General features: G+C 29.0%; 1 protein-coding gene and 1 pseudogene across 1 annotated transcript; both read left to right on the top strand.

The window, feature by feature from the left end:
• Nucleotides 1-2,350: 2,350 nt before the first annotated feature.
• LOC132935797 (E3 SUMO-protein ligase KIAA1586-like) lies at nucleotides 2,351-5,140 on the top strand. The gene has a single exon (XM_061002418.1). It carries the CDS (start codon nucleotides 2,801-2,803, stop codon nucleotides 4,967-4,969), a length of 2,169 nt encoding a protein of 722 aa, XP_060858401.1. The 5' UTR covers nucleotides 2,351-2,800; the 3' UTR covers nucleotides 4,970-5,140.
• A 731-nt stretch (nucleotides 5,141-5,871) lies between these two features.
• On the top strand, nucleotides 5,872-7,117 carry LOC132938776 (putative nuclease HARBI1; annotated as a pseudogene).
• The last annotated feature ends 6,354 nt before the right edge of the window (nucleotides 7,118-13,471 follow it).

Here is a 13,471-nt window from a genome sequence, read left to right as displayed (position 1 = left end):
CTAAGATAAAAAAAACATCTTATTTTTAAATAAAGAGAATTTTAACTTGATACTAATTCATAGTAAAATGAATAGTATTCATAGCCCAAGCGCTTGCTATCATATTTTGAATGCTTGGTTGTAGCTCAAGTGCTACTTTTATAGAGAGTTTATAAAGTTCAGCTTCATCAGGTTGGCCAAATATTTTATTAACAGCGGATTTCTGAGAACATACAAATTGTATTACTTTAAAAGCATTATCAATCAAGAGGGAACTATGTTTTTTTGCTATTTATTACTTTTACCTGATATATTAAATGAAGTGCTTTGAGAAAGGTTTCATTTATTTATTGTGTAGGGTGAATATCTTTAATATGTATTTTAGACTGTATTGAACTTGGTTAGGTTTGTATTGAAGAAGGTCTTCCTGTGATATTGTAATATTGTTCTTACAGTTGAATTTATTACCTAAAATATAATATTAAATAATGTATTAACAAAAATACTATCTTTAATTATCAAACATTAATTCCTAATTAGTATATTCAAATTTGTACATTTTTAAATTTCAATTCAACAAATAATTTATAAAAATTGTAAAACAAATAAGGATCAATTTAACTCACTTTAAACTATTTTTAAGAGCAATGATATCGTGTTACATTCAGTATAAAACGAGGTATAAAATAAATATAGAATACTAAGAACGGAAAAACTACCAGTTAAATCAATTAAACCAGTTACAGAAACTATAAAACTGAGCCTTAAAATATTATCAAATAAAAAACTAAATAATCCAGCTAAATCTGTTCTGATAGGTTAGCACTTATTAGATGAAACCATTTCTCAGACGAAAAAATATACAATTATTGATATTGCCAAGTCGAGAATGCATATGGCATAATGATAAGTCGTTTTTAAGTGTTTAGAAAAGCAATACAATTTTCACTAGATACTATTAAACAATTAGTTAAGGTATCATGTGCCCTCCGCAATTGTATAAGAAAGAGTCGATATAGAAAACCTAGAACCAGTTGATATTAAAGATTATAAAAGAGGCATGTTTACCATGGTCGCGGAGACATGGATATGAAAATAATAGATTGATAAACTTAGCATCATCACAAAAAAATTACTGCATTAAAGCAAGAAAAAAAAAGCTTCATTTGCTGACTACTTTATGGCAGAAGGAGCAGTACATTGGCAACGGATAACCCCTATACGGATTTAAATAGTTAAATATATTATATTTAAGAGGACGTAACACTGATATTTGTTGTCTCTGTCTTACAAGTGTGTAAAAATATGCGCACAAATTTACAATCAGCAGAACACGTGTAGCTTTGTTGGTTTAAAAATTAGAGTGAATTGACCTATTCTGAAACTTGATGGCAAGAATATTATCAGTGTTTGGATGTTGGTTTTTTGAGTTAGTTCAATTTTTCTGCAAATTATACGTATATAATATACTGTAAATTAAAAACGCTCATAACTCACTTAAAAACTGAATTATCGTAGGTAATAACCAACGTACAAACCCAGATAATGTTCTTACCATCAAGTTTCAATTCACTCTAACGTTTAAACTAATGAAGCTACGAGTGTTCAGCTGAGCGTACAATTGTTATGTTATGTACTGGTAAGACGGAGACAACAAATACCAGTGTTACATCCTCTTAATATACAACAAAAGTAAAAATAATAATGAATTATATACCAAAATTTAATATTTTTCGTTAAATTTTTGTCTTTGGTAAATTATATAAGATAAAATCTGTACCTTCATATGTTGTGTTTCCTAACAGGCAACAGCTCTGTCAAAATTGCCTAAATCAATAAATCATTTTATATCGAAAATAAAATTATGTTACAGTCGTTGCCAGATAAATTGAGACGGCAGTGATGATATTTGACAAAAGTAATAGGAACGAAAATTCACACATCTGCAACTGAAGTGAGAACTCGAAAAGACGCAATACGGATATTGATAATACTATCGTACTATAGCCCAATGAACCAAGATTATGGTATAATCACGGATGTGATATTTTCCTAGCTCTGTGCTCAGCAGCAACAGGCTGTCTCTCTTGTTTTTCTTCGTTGAACTCCTAGGCTCACATAAGAAGCGTAGCTTCAATAATATATTCATATATTTATAATACCTGTATGGCTATATTTTATATTTTATGTTTACCTACGTAATTAATATGCCACGTAATAAATGTTTTTATGTTGTATTGAAATATCTAATACTATAAAATAATATTATAATACTGTATGTGGTGACTGGAGGCTGCACTGCGGGGTGGTGCTATTTTGCGGTAGCCGTCAGCCGGTAATGATATTTGATAAGGTCAATGATTATCAATGTTGCCAGGCGTACGAACATGTTCGTTTTAGTACGAACATTTCAACTAGTGTACGAACATATCATAAAACGAACATTCGTACGGTTTATTACGAACATTTGAATCTGATGCAAATATGCATTTAAAAATCAAATTTTTACTCAAAAATGCCGAAATACAAATACAATTAATGATTATCGATTTAGCAGTTATCACTGATTTATTATAAAGCCTTTATATAAAATTAAATTAAAAATAAGTACCCCGATTACGACCGTATTGGCGTATAGCGTATTAGACGGTCAGAGTCCAGAGTCCAGGCCCATATCTTAAAATTTATAATTGTTGATATTTATATTTCTATTTTTAGATATAAGCGTCTTATAGTAGCTAGGGTCTCGTATCCGTGTTAGTAGTAATGTTATCATGGGCTTTATGAACCAGTATTCGATATTATTATTAAATTCATAATTATGGATAAATTTGTCACAAAAACTGGGAAGAGTGTTGTAAAACCATCAACATCAACAATTGACCAAAAAGATGATACTTGTTCTGGATCCGATCGCAGTCTCACACCAGAGTACAAAAGAATTAGACGAGGTGATGGTAAGCAAAAGAAACATCGGAAACAATTATTCAGTAAGTCTTGGGAACAGAATCCAAAATTTTCGAAATGGTTAAGACCTGATGAAAAATCAAACACAAGTGCTAAATGTATTATTTGTAATACAGTTTTGGCTACAGAAATTTCTTCAATAAACCGCCATTTAAATAGCAAAAAACATAAGTTAATGTCTAATAGTGTTTCAACAACTTCATCACTTTCTGATTCTTTTAAACCAAAAAATATTTCTTTACTCGAAAAAGTAAAATCAGCAGAAATTAAACTTACTGCTTTTGTAGCTGAACATAATATTTCATTTAATACAATGGACCACTTAACTGAATTAATTAAAAGTCTCGACCCAACCTCTGAAGTATTAAAAAATATGCACTTGCAAAGAACTAAAACCACTGCAGTAATGAAACATGTGATTGGTAAGTCTCATAAAGAGTATTTAATTGACTGCTTGGTGCAAACAAAATTCAGTATTTTAACTGATGAGTCTACTGACATAAGTTGTATTAAACAAGCATGCATTGTTGTTAGGTACTTTAATCGAGACATCGGTAGAATTGTAAGCCATTTTTTTGAGCTATCCAATGTATTTGAACCAAAAAATTATCAAAAGGCCCACGAAGGTGCTACAGGCAAAAATTTATATGATTGTTTGTATAAATCATTTGCTGAAAATAATATACCATTCAATAATGTCATTGGTTTTGGATCAGATGGGTGTAACTCAATGATGGGTGCCCATAATTCTGTTGCTAGCAGAATGAGAGAAAGTTGTCCTGGTATAAGCATATGGACTTGCATATGCCACTCGTTACACCTTTGTGCAAGTGAAGCATGTAAGGTTCTTCCAAAACGTTGTGAAGATTTAGCGCGCAACGTTTATTCATTTTTTTCAATGAGTTCAAAAAGATCTGCACAATTTGTGCAGTTTCAAGAATTTTGTTCTACTCCAGTACACAAACTTCTACATCCTAGTCAGACAAGGTGGTTGTCTTTGCACTTAGTTGTGTCTAGAGTGCTAGAACAATGGGATGCATTACTTTTATATTTCCAAGATAAGCATTTAAATGAACGCCTAACAATAGCAGAATCAATATACAGCACACTCACAGACCCTCTCATAAGACTTGTATTTTTGTTTTTAGATTGGGTCTTGCCAAAATTCACCTCACTTAATTCTTTTTTCCAAAGTTCCTCTGTAGTGATAACTCAGTTACACGATAAAATGATTTCTACTTATAAAGATATTTTATCATGTTTTATGGGACCAAATTATATTAATAAAACTCCTATTAACGACATTGATCCAGAAAATGATAAACAATATATACCTTTTACACAAATGTACCTCGGCATAAGAGTATTAAAAGAAATAGAAAAACCTAACATTGCAAATAATAAATCCTTGTTAAATGACTTTTATTTAAGAACACAAAATTTTCTAAAAATCTCTTGCATACAAATTAAAAAAAAGTATAATTTTAATGATCCATTAATGTCAAAACTCAAGTTAATTGACCCTAAAGTAGTGGTATCTAGAGAAAATGCTTCTATTTTCCCCCTTTTAATTGTGTTACCTCGATTAACACAATCAAATGATAAATTATTACAACAAATTGATGATGAATGGAGATTATTGTTTAACTTTGAAATTCCTAATGAAATACTAAATCATTTAGAAGAACCTGATGTTTTTTGGTTTAAATTATCTAATTTACAGATGGGAAATCAAGAGTATCCATTTGTAAATTTGGCAAATTTTGCTATTGAAGCTTTATCTCTTCCTCACTCTAATGCCGATTGTGAGCGTATTTTTAGCAAGGTTAATCTGATAAAAGTTAAAACTAGGAACCGCTTAAATACAGATACAATTCAAGCATGCTTATTAGCCTCGCAAGAAATAAAAATAAAAAATAATACTTGTATAGATTTTGTACCTTCTAAAAAAATGATAGATTCTATGACAACAAGTAATCTTTATGACAACAATAGTAACGATGAGTTTTGTTTTGACGGATAGTTGTTTTGAGAGAGTGAATTAATATTAAACTTTTGTACTTAATAACTAAAAACATATTAACCAATTTACCTATATTATCTTTAATTAAATTAGTATGATTATATATTTTTTTTACATTTGCTATTAAACAAATCAAAGGATGATTTATTGTGTTAATAAATTTTATATTTGTTAATTGTTATTTATATTATCAGATTAAGTTAATTTTGTTTAAATGGTTATATATTTGTTATATTGTTTTAACATTTGCTATTAAACAAATCAAAGGATGATTTATTGTGTTAATACTTTTATATTTTGTTAATTGTTATTTATATTATCAGATTAAGTTAATTTTGTTTAAATGGTTATATATTTGTTTATTGTTATATTATTATAAACAATTAAAAATGTTGATGTAATTCAATAATAATGAGTATTTATTTCAATCCTACATTTTTCTAATTATTAGATTTATTTTTCATTTAAATTATGTTGATAAAAAAAGTATGGCACATAGTGTACCTACTTAAAAATCACAATTAAATAGAATAGTTGTTCAAAGTTATCAATTGTGACTTAGTTGTTATCTCGAGTTAAGAAAATGTACTATTACTTATTAAAAAAAAAATAATATAATATAGTATGAATATACTTATAGACTATAATTGTATTTGCGTTACCGAGCGAAGCGAGGGAAAATTTTTAGGTACTTATCAACTTTTTTTACGATACGAACAAAACGAACAATTTACAATAATTGTCTGAACATTCGGCCTTTTTAACCTGGCAACACTGATGATTATTGAGAATTGTCTGTCGTGCCCTACGTGAATCCGATAAATACGACAAAAAACAAAACAGTTTGTATTTCGTCGCATCGGCGTGATCAGAATAGAAATCGTCGGATCTACGTAAGGACTATGTTCTGTTCTAAGTATAACAATATCCTAGGACCTAGGAAATAAAGTTATAAGTTATAACGTTGTAATGTGTGGCGTGTGCAATGGATTTTGATTTGATAACATATTTTTTTCGTTAATATAAATGCATCGAATTAAGAAACAATTTTCAAAGGACAACACATGATGATTTCGCGTTGACCGATTAACTGTTTGTGAAGAATTTTCGGCTATCAAAAGAAATTGCGCGGTATTTGATTAATATATTAAAGTCATACATTGTAGTTGATACTCAAATGTCTTCTATTGATATCCAAACAAAAGTAAAGTAAAAATGTATAATTATTAATCTAGTTTAAGTAGTGCACATTCAATTTTTTTAATTTAAGTTTACGATAACCATGTTGAATAACATGGGATTCGGAAAAAATAATTGATAAATTTGTGTGAGCGCTAAACTGGATTTGATCTTTATTATCATTTGAACTTTAATTAAAAACTGATGTATAATAATAATTTTTTTTTTTAGGTTTTAGTAGTTTTACATTTTTTTGTTACTGGGTCGTATCAATCATCAATTGACAATAGTAATGAATTTGTCAGTCATCTGTATCTAGATGTGTAAAAAAATAGTTGCTGCTTTGAACCAACTCAAAATTTTTAACACTTGGGTAAAATTTCCTAGCAATATTCAAAAGCTTGACGGTCTCCGTAACATACAGTATGTTAAATTATTTATTTATTTAATATTAATTAACGCCTGTTAGGGCAATTTTACAAAGGTAAAAGTAATTTTTGAAACACTTATTTTTACAATAGTTTTTACTTAGTAGTATACTTACATATTATAAATTATTATAAATTAAAAATGTACATTATACAATTTTATGTGCTGTTTGAAACTAATTTTGTTAAAACTGTGAAGGTTTTATAGAAAAACTGTATTTGGTGGAGTTATGGGATGCTTAGATTTTACCCACATTGTACCTCATTGTATCTCCTTCAAAAAATTTGAATCTTGTGGAAATGTAATATCCGGAATATGTATATGTCAACCGCAAGAATTACCATTCAATTAATTTCAGCTAGTAGTAGCTAGTACCAAAGTAACTACACAATGCTCCACGTTTTAAATATAGGTATGTGATTCAAATCTAAAACTACTGAACGTAATAGCACTGTTTCCCCGGAAGTACTCACAATGTTCATATATAGAACAACAGCAATGTTTCAATCGTACTCAAAGAACTACATGCACATAATTACAGTGACTACTTTTTATTAGGCAAGTTGTATTTAATAATACTAGCTATCCATAATAATTTGTGAACCTACTAGGAAGATACATATTATCAACTTTTTCACGACTTAAAGTGGTTATTTGATACAACCAGTTGATAAAAAACTAATTAGAACAATATGTATGTTTCGAGTATAATTATTAAAAACTTTTTATATATTTTGATAGGCGATTCTGGTTATCCTTTACGTCCATGGCTCCTAATGCCCATTGCTCAATCAACGATAGCAGCCGAAGAAGATTACAACAAAAACCAAATGTATGTAAAAAGTGTAATAGGTAGTAAATCAATATTTTCTCAAGTTTTATTTATTGTGTAGGTAATACCATCGGTACTGTTAAATCATGTGTAGGTGTCTTTTGAAGGACAGAGTACTCCATTATAAGTCAGAAAAAGTCACTGTTATAATAAATGCATGCATTGTTCTACACAACATGTGCATCGAGCACAATATTGCTAAAGTGATGAATGTAACTGTAGAAGATTTTGATTTTGGAATGTATCACAATCAAAAACCACTCAATGAACACGAGAATGATAAACGCAATAGAAATTTGATGTTAGGAAGAAGACAACGGGACCGTATTGTAGGGTTTCTACAAAATCAATTTGTACTACAAGCATAATCAACTGTTTCAATTTTAAAAAGTATATTATACTATGTACGAGTATAGTATAGTCATTATAATTTAGAATTTAGAATTATTACATGATAAGTTCCTTGATTTTTTAGGTAACAATTATTTTATCAGCAAGAAGTGTCTTTGATGAAATTAATGAGGCAGCATCTCGGGTTACGTAAATGATAAGTTAGCGACGTCGCATTGCGTCTCTGAGACCTTCTAGATGGAATGAGGCATTGTCGTAAACTTCAAGTATTAAGTAAGTACACTTATATTTAGATATTATATCATTCATAACTTATTTGGCAAAAATATGAACGTATCCACATGAGCGTGTTCAGACATTTCTCCCAGGTATGTCGTACATAATACATTAACACATACACATATATATTATATATATTCACATTCATTCCTAAGTTATAAAAACTAATAGATGCGGTAACCTCGTTTAACTACATATACCTTAGTAAAAAAAATATTTTATATGTAAATAAAAATAAAATAATTCATAATATTGAATATTGAGGGGGGGGGGGCTCGCTGAGTATTTAAGTACCTACCATGACTACCTGGTGCACACATTTATGCGTATGGTGTATCCAAACATACATAATATATAGGTCATTTAAGGTTATATTTATATACTTATTTTTATTTATTTTATAGATTAATTGATAGTCAATGTTTGACCACTGCGATAGGAAAAACTTTGTTATTGTAGCTGGGTTTATTAATTTAAGTATTTTCAATATCAGAAATACTACATTTTATTGGGTTTTGTGACTTTTCAGATCTATGTTCTCAGACCATGTACAAAATCCAAGTTTTTGTTTTATTCATTGAATTATTTTTTTTGATGTACCTATTTATTAACTACATAATATTGTAACTGAATATCATACTTACAAATGTTTACTAATCTATAAATTGTTGAAGGTACACGCATATGCTCCAAGGCAGAGCCAGTCACCAGCTTTCGTTTTAAGTGCATACGTCCATCCGTGGTCAAGCTTATACGTGTTTGTATTCTTGTCCACACTGTCGATGACTATTTATGCAGAGGCCTTTAGGTAAATTGTGTCAGTCAGTTACTTTCAATAATAAAATATTTACAATATAAATATTAGTTAAGAAATACCTAATATTATTGTATTATTATTTAAATAGTTCAAATGGCTTCAATGAGTGTCACACAGGCTGCACACAACCGCCTAAAGCCTATAATTAATGCAGCACAAAATGTCTAAATGTTGTACATAGACTGGCACAGATACGGTCGCCAAGAAGAAGATTTATTTAATTTCCTTTGCCAATTTCAATAAACTCTTCGTAATCCGCAAGAATAATTATAATATAATATAATATTTTATGATATTATGTACCACTCTCACCCACACTATTACCGGTCTTTAAAATATGTCTTAGTTAAGCATATTAATGTGTTATACATTTTGAAAATTGAAGACCCATTAATTAGCATGGTAGTCAAATAATGGCACTTTTTTACATGTTCTAAGCTTATGTTCTGCAAATTTTTCAATACAGTTAAGTTTAGTGATTTTTGATATTAAAGTGATTTTAACCTTAAAGCGAGTTATAACAGTGTTTACGTTTTTATATTGTATAACTAGCCTTGAAATTAAAATATTGAAAAAATCCACGAGAGTTTAAACACTGACTTAGTAAACACTAATTCAAAACACTAAAATACTGTATTAGAAATACAGAATGTATTTATTTATTTTATGATTAACTTTGATTTATTCTAATTTTGATTGTGCAATCACTGTTTTTCTGCTATGAAACATAATAAATCCTATAATTTTTTATTATATATTGGCAAAAATTTGTATTCTACATATTATCTAGAAAATATTTTTATAATTTTTAATAAAATACAACAGAAACCCACAATTTTAATAAACTTGCAATGTATCTTTACGTAATCAGTATACTCCTTTTCAAAAGAGAATATACCGCTTTCGCGCATGTCGAATGATTTGATTGGTGCGTCGAGAACCACGTAATCACGCTAACAATAGGGAATTGGTAGGGAATGCACGCTGCCGGGCATAAATTGGTGGCCGCCGGTATATTTTCTTTTGAAAAGGAGTATAGGTAAGAATTTCAAATTATGAAATCGTTTGGTTTAAAACAAAAGGGTGTGAATATTAAAAAAAATATTTAAGTATAATTTTAGCTAAGAATGTATCAAAAAATCAATTCTAAAGCTCAGATCTTAACCAATTTGCTTATTTTTTCTTTTTCAGGAATCGCAGAATTGTTTTTTTTATTTATTCTAATTATTAATATTTCCTTGTAAATTTTTATATGCTACTTACATCATTATTGTTAATACCCACATGTTTTATAGTTTTTCACTTATTAATGTCAAAACTAAGTTATAAGAAAAATAATATTTATAGTTGTATTGTAAATAATAATAATAAATTTCATAGTTTGTATGTTATCAACGTTGTATTATGTATTGCGCATCTTTGTCAATTGAGTTTGATTGCATTAAAGTTGAATATATGTCTTCTAGGGTTTTATATAATATTTAATGTTTACAATGTTGGGTAGAAATGTAATGAAAATTACAAATTACTGTAATGAAATTAAATCGAGTTTGATTGCATTATAATTGAATATATGTCTTCTAGGGTTTTATATAATATTTAATGTTTACAATGTTGTGTAGAGATGTAATGCAAATTACAAATTACTTTTAGAGTAACATTGTAGTAATTACGTTATAAAAAAAATTTAACGCATTTAGTTTTAACACATTTTGTTCATGTATAACATTAAGTCATTAATAATGTACCTACATGGCTAACCTATAAAGTGTATATAATAATTAATAGTGTTACCACTATTTATTAGTTTTTATTGACTGATTTTGTAATTATTTTGTAACTTCCTACTTTTTGAATGTAAAAGTAACATAACATGATAAAAATAATATCGGGTTACGTGAATGTAATTTAAATAAAAATTATTAATGTAACTAGTAACGTAATTTTATCACTATTTAAAAGTAATTTACCCAACACTGAATGTTTATAATATTATGTAGTTGTAATTTTCTGTTAAAAAAATATATAAAATAGGTATTCAGCATACACTGTGTGCTGTTTATAAATGTAAGATACCCTTAAATAATAAGATATTTGTGTTCAACAGAATCAAATATTTTTTTAATATCGAGGAAAATGCCAAGTATATTTAGTTGATTATCAAGATTTTTATAAATTAATTTAGTAGTTGGTATTGTATAATGCATCATTAGTTTTAACACATTGTTCCTAAATCCAAACTGGTTATTGTAAAAAAAATTGTGTTATCTAAGAATTCTAATATCCTAATCTTAAACATTTTTCAACAAAATTTAATATAGTTAGAATTAGACAAATAGGCAGATAATTATTACATTAATTTTTTTCGCCAATTTTTTAAACTGGTATAAATATTGATTCTTTGATAGACCTTAGAAATTCACCTTGATTAACACAAATATCAAATACTAAGGATAATGGCAAAAGATATAGAATTAACTGTACATTTTTTTATATTATTTCTTAGTGAGTTATTACAGAAGAAATTAAAATTATTACATTTATTAATTTAATTAACGATTTCCAATGGTTCAATTGGTCTTAAGACACAGACTTAACAGTTTTTATTTAATTCACAAAAGTGTACTGTTGTACAATTACTATTTTTAATATTCATAGATATTTCAGCAACAAAATTGAAGAAAAAAGTATTAAAAATCATATCGAATAAGTGCAATACATATTATTGTGTTTGTTGTTCATATTTATAAATTATACATAACATGTAACCTATCAACTATTTATCATGTGTATAAATAATTTTTCTTACATTATTAGTTAGCTTAATACTAATTATTAATTAGATTATATGACAGCAACTAATTCAACGACGTGTTAGGTAAATGTTCAGAATAAAATTTATTATTATTAAAATTTATACTCCAAAATCACTTAAAATTAATCTTTAATTTTAGTTGTTTTGACGTTTATGCAGTGTTGGGAAAGTTCCTTTTAAAAAGGAACTCGTTCCCGTTCCTCGTTCCTACTGTAAGGAAGGAACTCGTTCCCGTTCCTCTTTCCTGTCCCGAAAAAAGAACGCGTTCCCGTTCCTTTTGAAAAAGGAACGCGTTCCCGTTCCTTCATGTTCCTTTTTTTGCAATTTGAGTGGTGGTCAATGGTGTATTTTGCGAACAATTTTTAAGTCAGAAATAATCGAACCGAGAGAGTTAACCGATTATTTCTGACTTAAAAATTTTTCGCAAAAAACACCATTGACCACCACTGAAATCGGTTAACTCACTCCTTTCTAGGAGCACCGATTTTTAACAAAAATGATTTGTCTTAGATTTTTTTTGTTATAATTCAAAAGTTGTATAGCGTAGACTTGAAACTTTATATATATACATTCATATTGCATAATTGCATAATATTATACATGTATATTACTATAGTAGTATAGTATACAGTGTATAGTGTGTACTATACACGATACACCACACATAGAGATATGCTATAGGTTATAGGCTTATAGCCCATAGGAGTATAGGACATAGTATGATACAACAATCTGTTTTTTTTTTTTTAATTCAATTTATTTGAAAAAATATTTTTATACTGACATTTTGTTTTGTTTGAGAAGAACTAATTTGGCGCGCGGAACCGGAAACGACCCGGAACACGACACGTAGTCGACCGACGGCGTCGCTGCTCAGTTTTGGCGCGGAAACACACTATATGCGCTTCATAAAATATACTGTGGCACTCAACGTGTTAACATTTTTTCATTATTTGAGGAACGGAAATTTTCGTTCAAGTTCCTTCAAAATAGGAACTCGTTCCCGTTCCTCGTTCCTATATTTTAAATGGAACGCGTTCCGAGCTTCGTTCCTATAAAAGGAACGCGTTCCAGGAACGCGTTCCTCAAGGAACGCGTTCCTTCCCAACACTGCGTTTATGTTAGTATATTATTTAAAAATGGAAAGCTACATTTTATCAAATATATTATAGATCCTATAAATATGATTATTTTTTTCCAAACTTATCTTCGGAATATTATAGGAAGGTACTAAGCCTGAACCTAACCTAACCGAATGGAAAGAATAGCACGAGATTTCGTACAGCTGCTGTGGGACGCGCGACACAAACAACAGAAACCACAGCAGCTTACGGCAGACTGACTCGTTGTCGCGCGCACGGATACATCCCACAACAAAACCATCCGTGATAACGGACAATGCGCGACGGACGAGAGATATGGGCAAAGTTTTCGAAGACTCCTCGTCCGTCACGCAGACCAATTCGAGGAAAAAATGCGGCGACTTGAACAAACACTATCGTAGGCCCTATAATAAAATATTTTTTTTTAGTTTATTATCCCTAAATGATATTATACAATAACACATTTATTATTATTAACTAGATCTAAAATAATTTCAGTTTTTAATTTAAATTCAAAAAAGGTGGATAAGTGGATGTCGTTCTGCTGTACAGTAGGTTACAAGTGGGTCACTGTAATGGATGGTGTTAAATTTGAATTCAATGATATAATATCATTGTATAAGAAAAACGATTCTGAGCGAAAACGGTCAGTCAGCCTATGATAGGAGCCTATGAAATAAGTATATTTGATGATATT

This window comes from Metopolophium dirhodum, chromosome 1 (genome assembly GCF_019925205.1).
Source record: "Metopolophium dirhodum isolate CAU chromosome 1, ASM1992520v1, whole genome shotgun sequence".
Classification (NCBI taxonomy): domain Eukaryota; kingdom Metazoa; phylum Arthropoda; class Insecta; order Hemiptera; family Aphididae; genus Metopolophium; species Metopolophium dirhodum.
Note: the sequence above shows the minus strand (reverse complement) of the source record. Positions and strands in the feature narration are given on the sequence as shown.

What these genes read in the sequence shown, in the direction of transcription:
- LOC132935797 (XM_061002418.1), top strand. Translation starts at nt 2,801, where the DNA reads ATGGATAAATTTGTCACAAAAACTGGGAAGAGTGTTGTAAAACCATCA.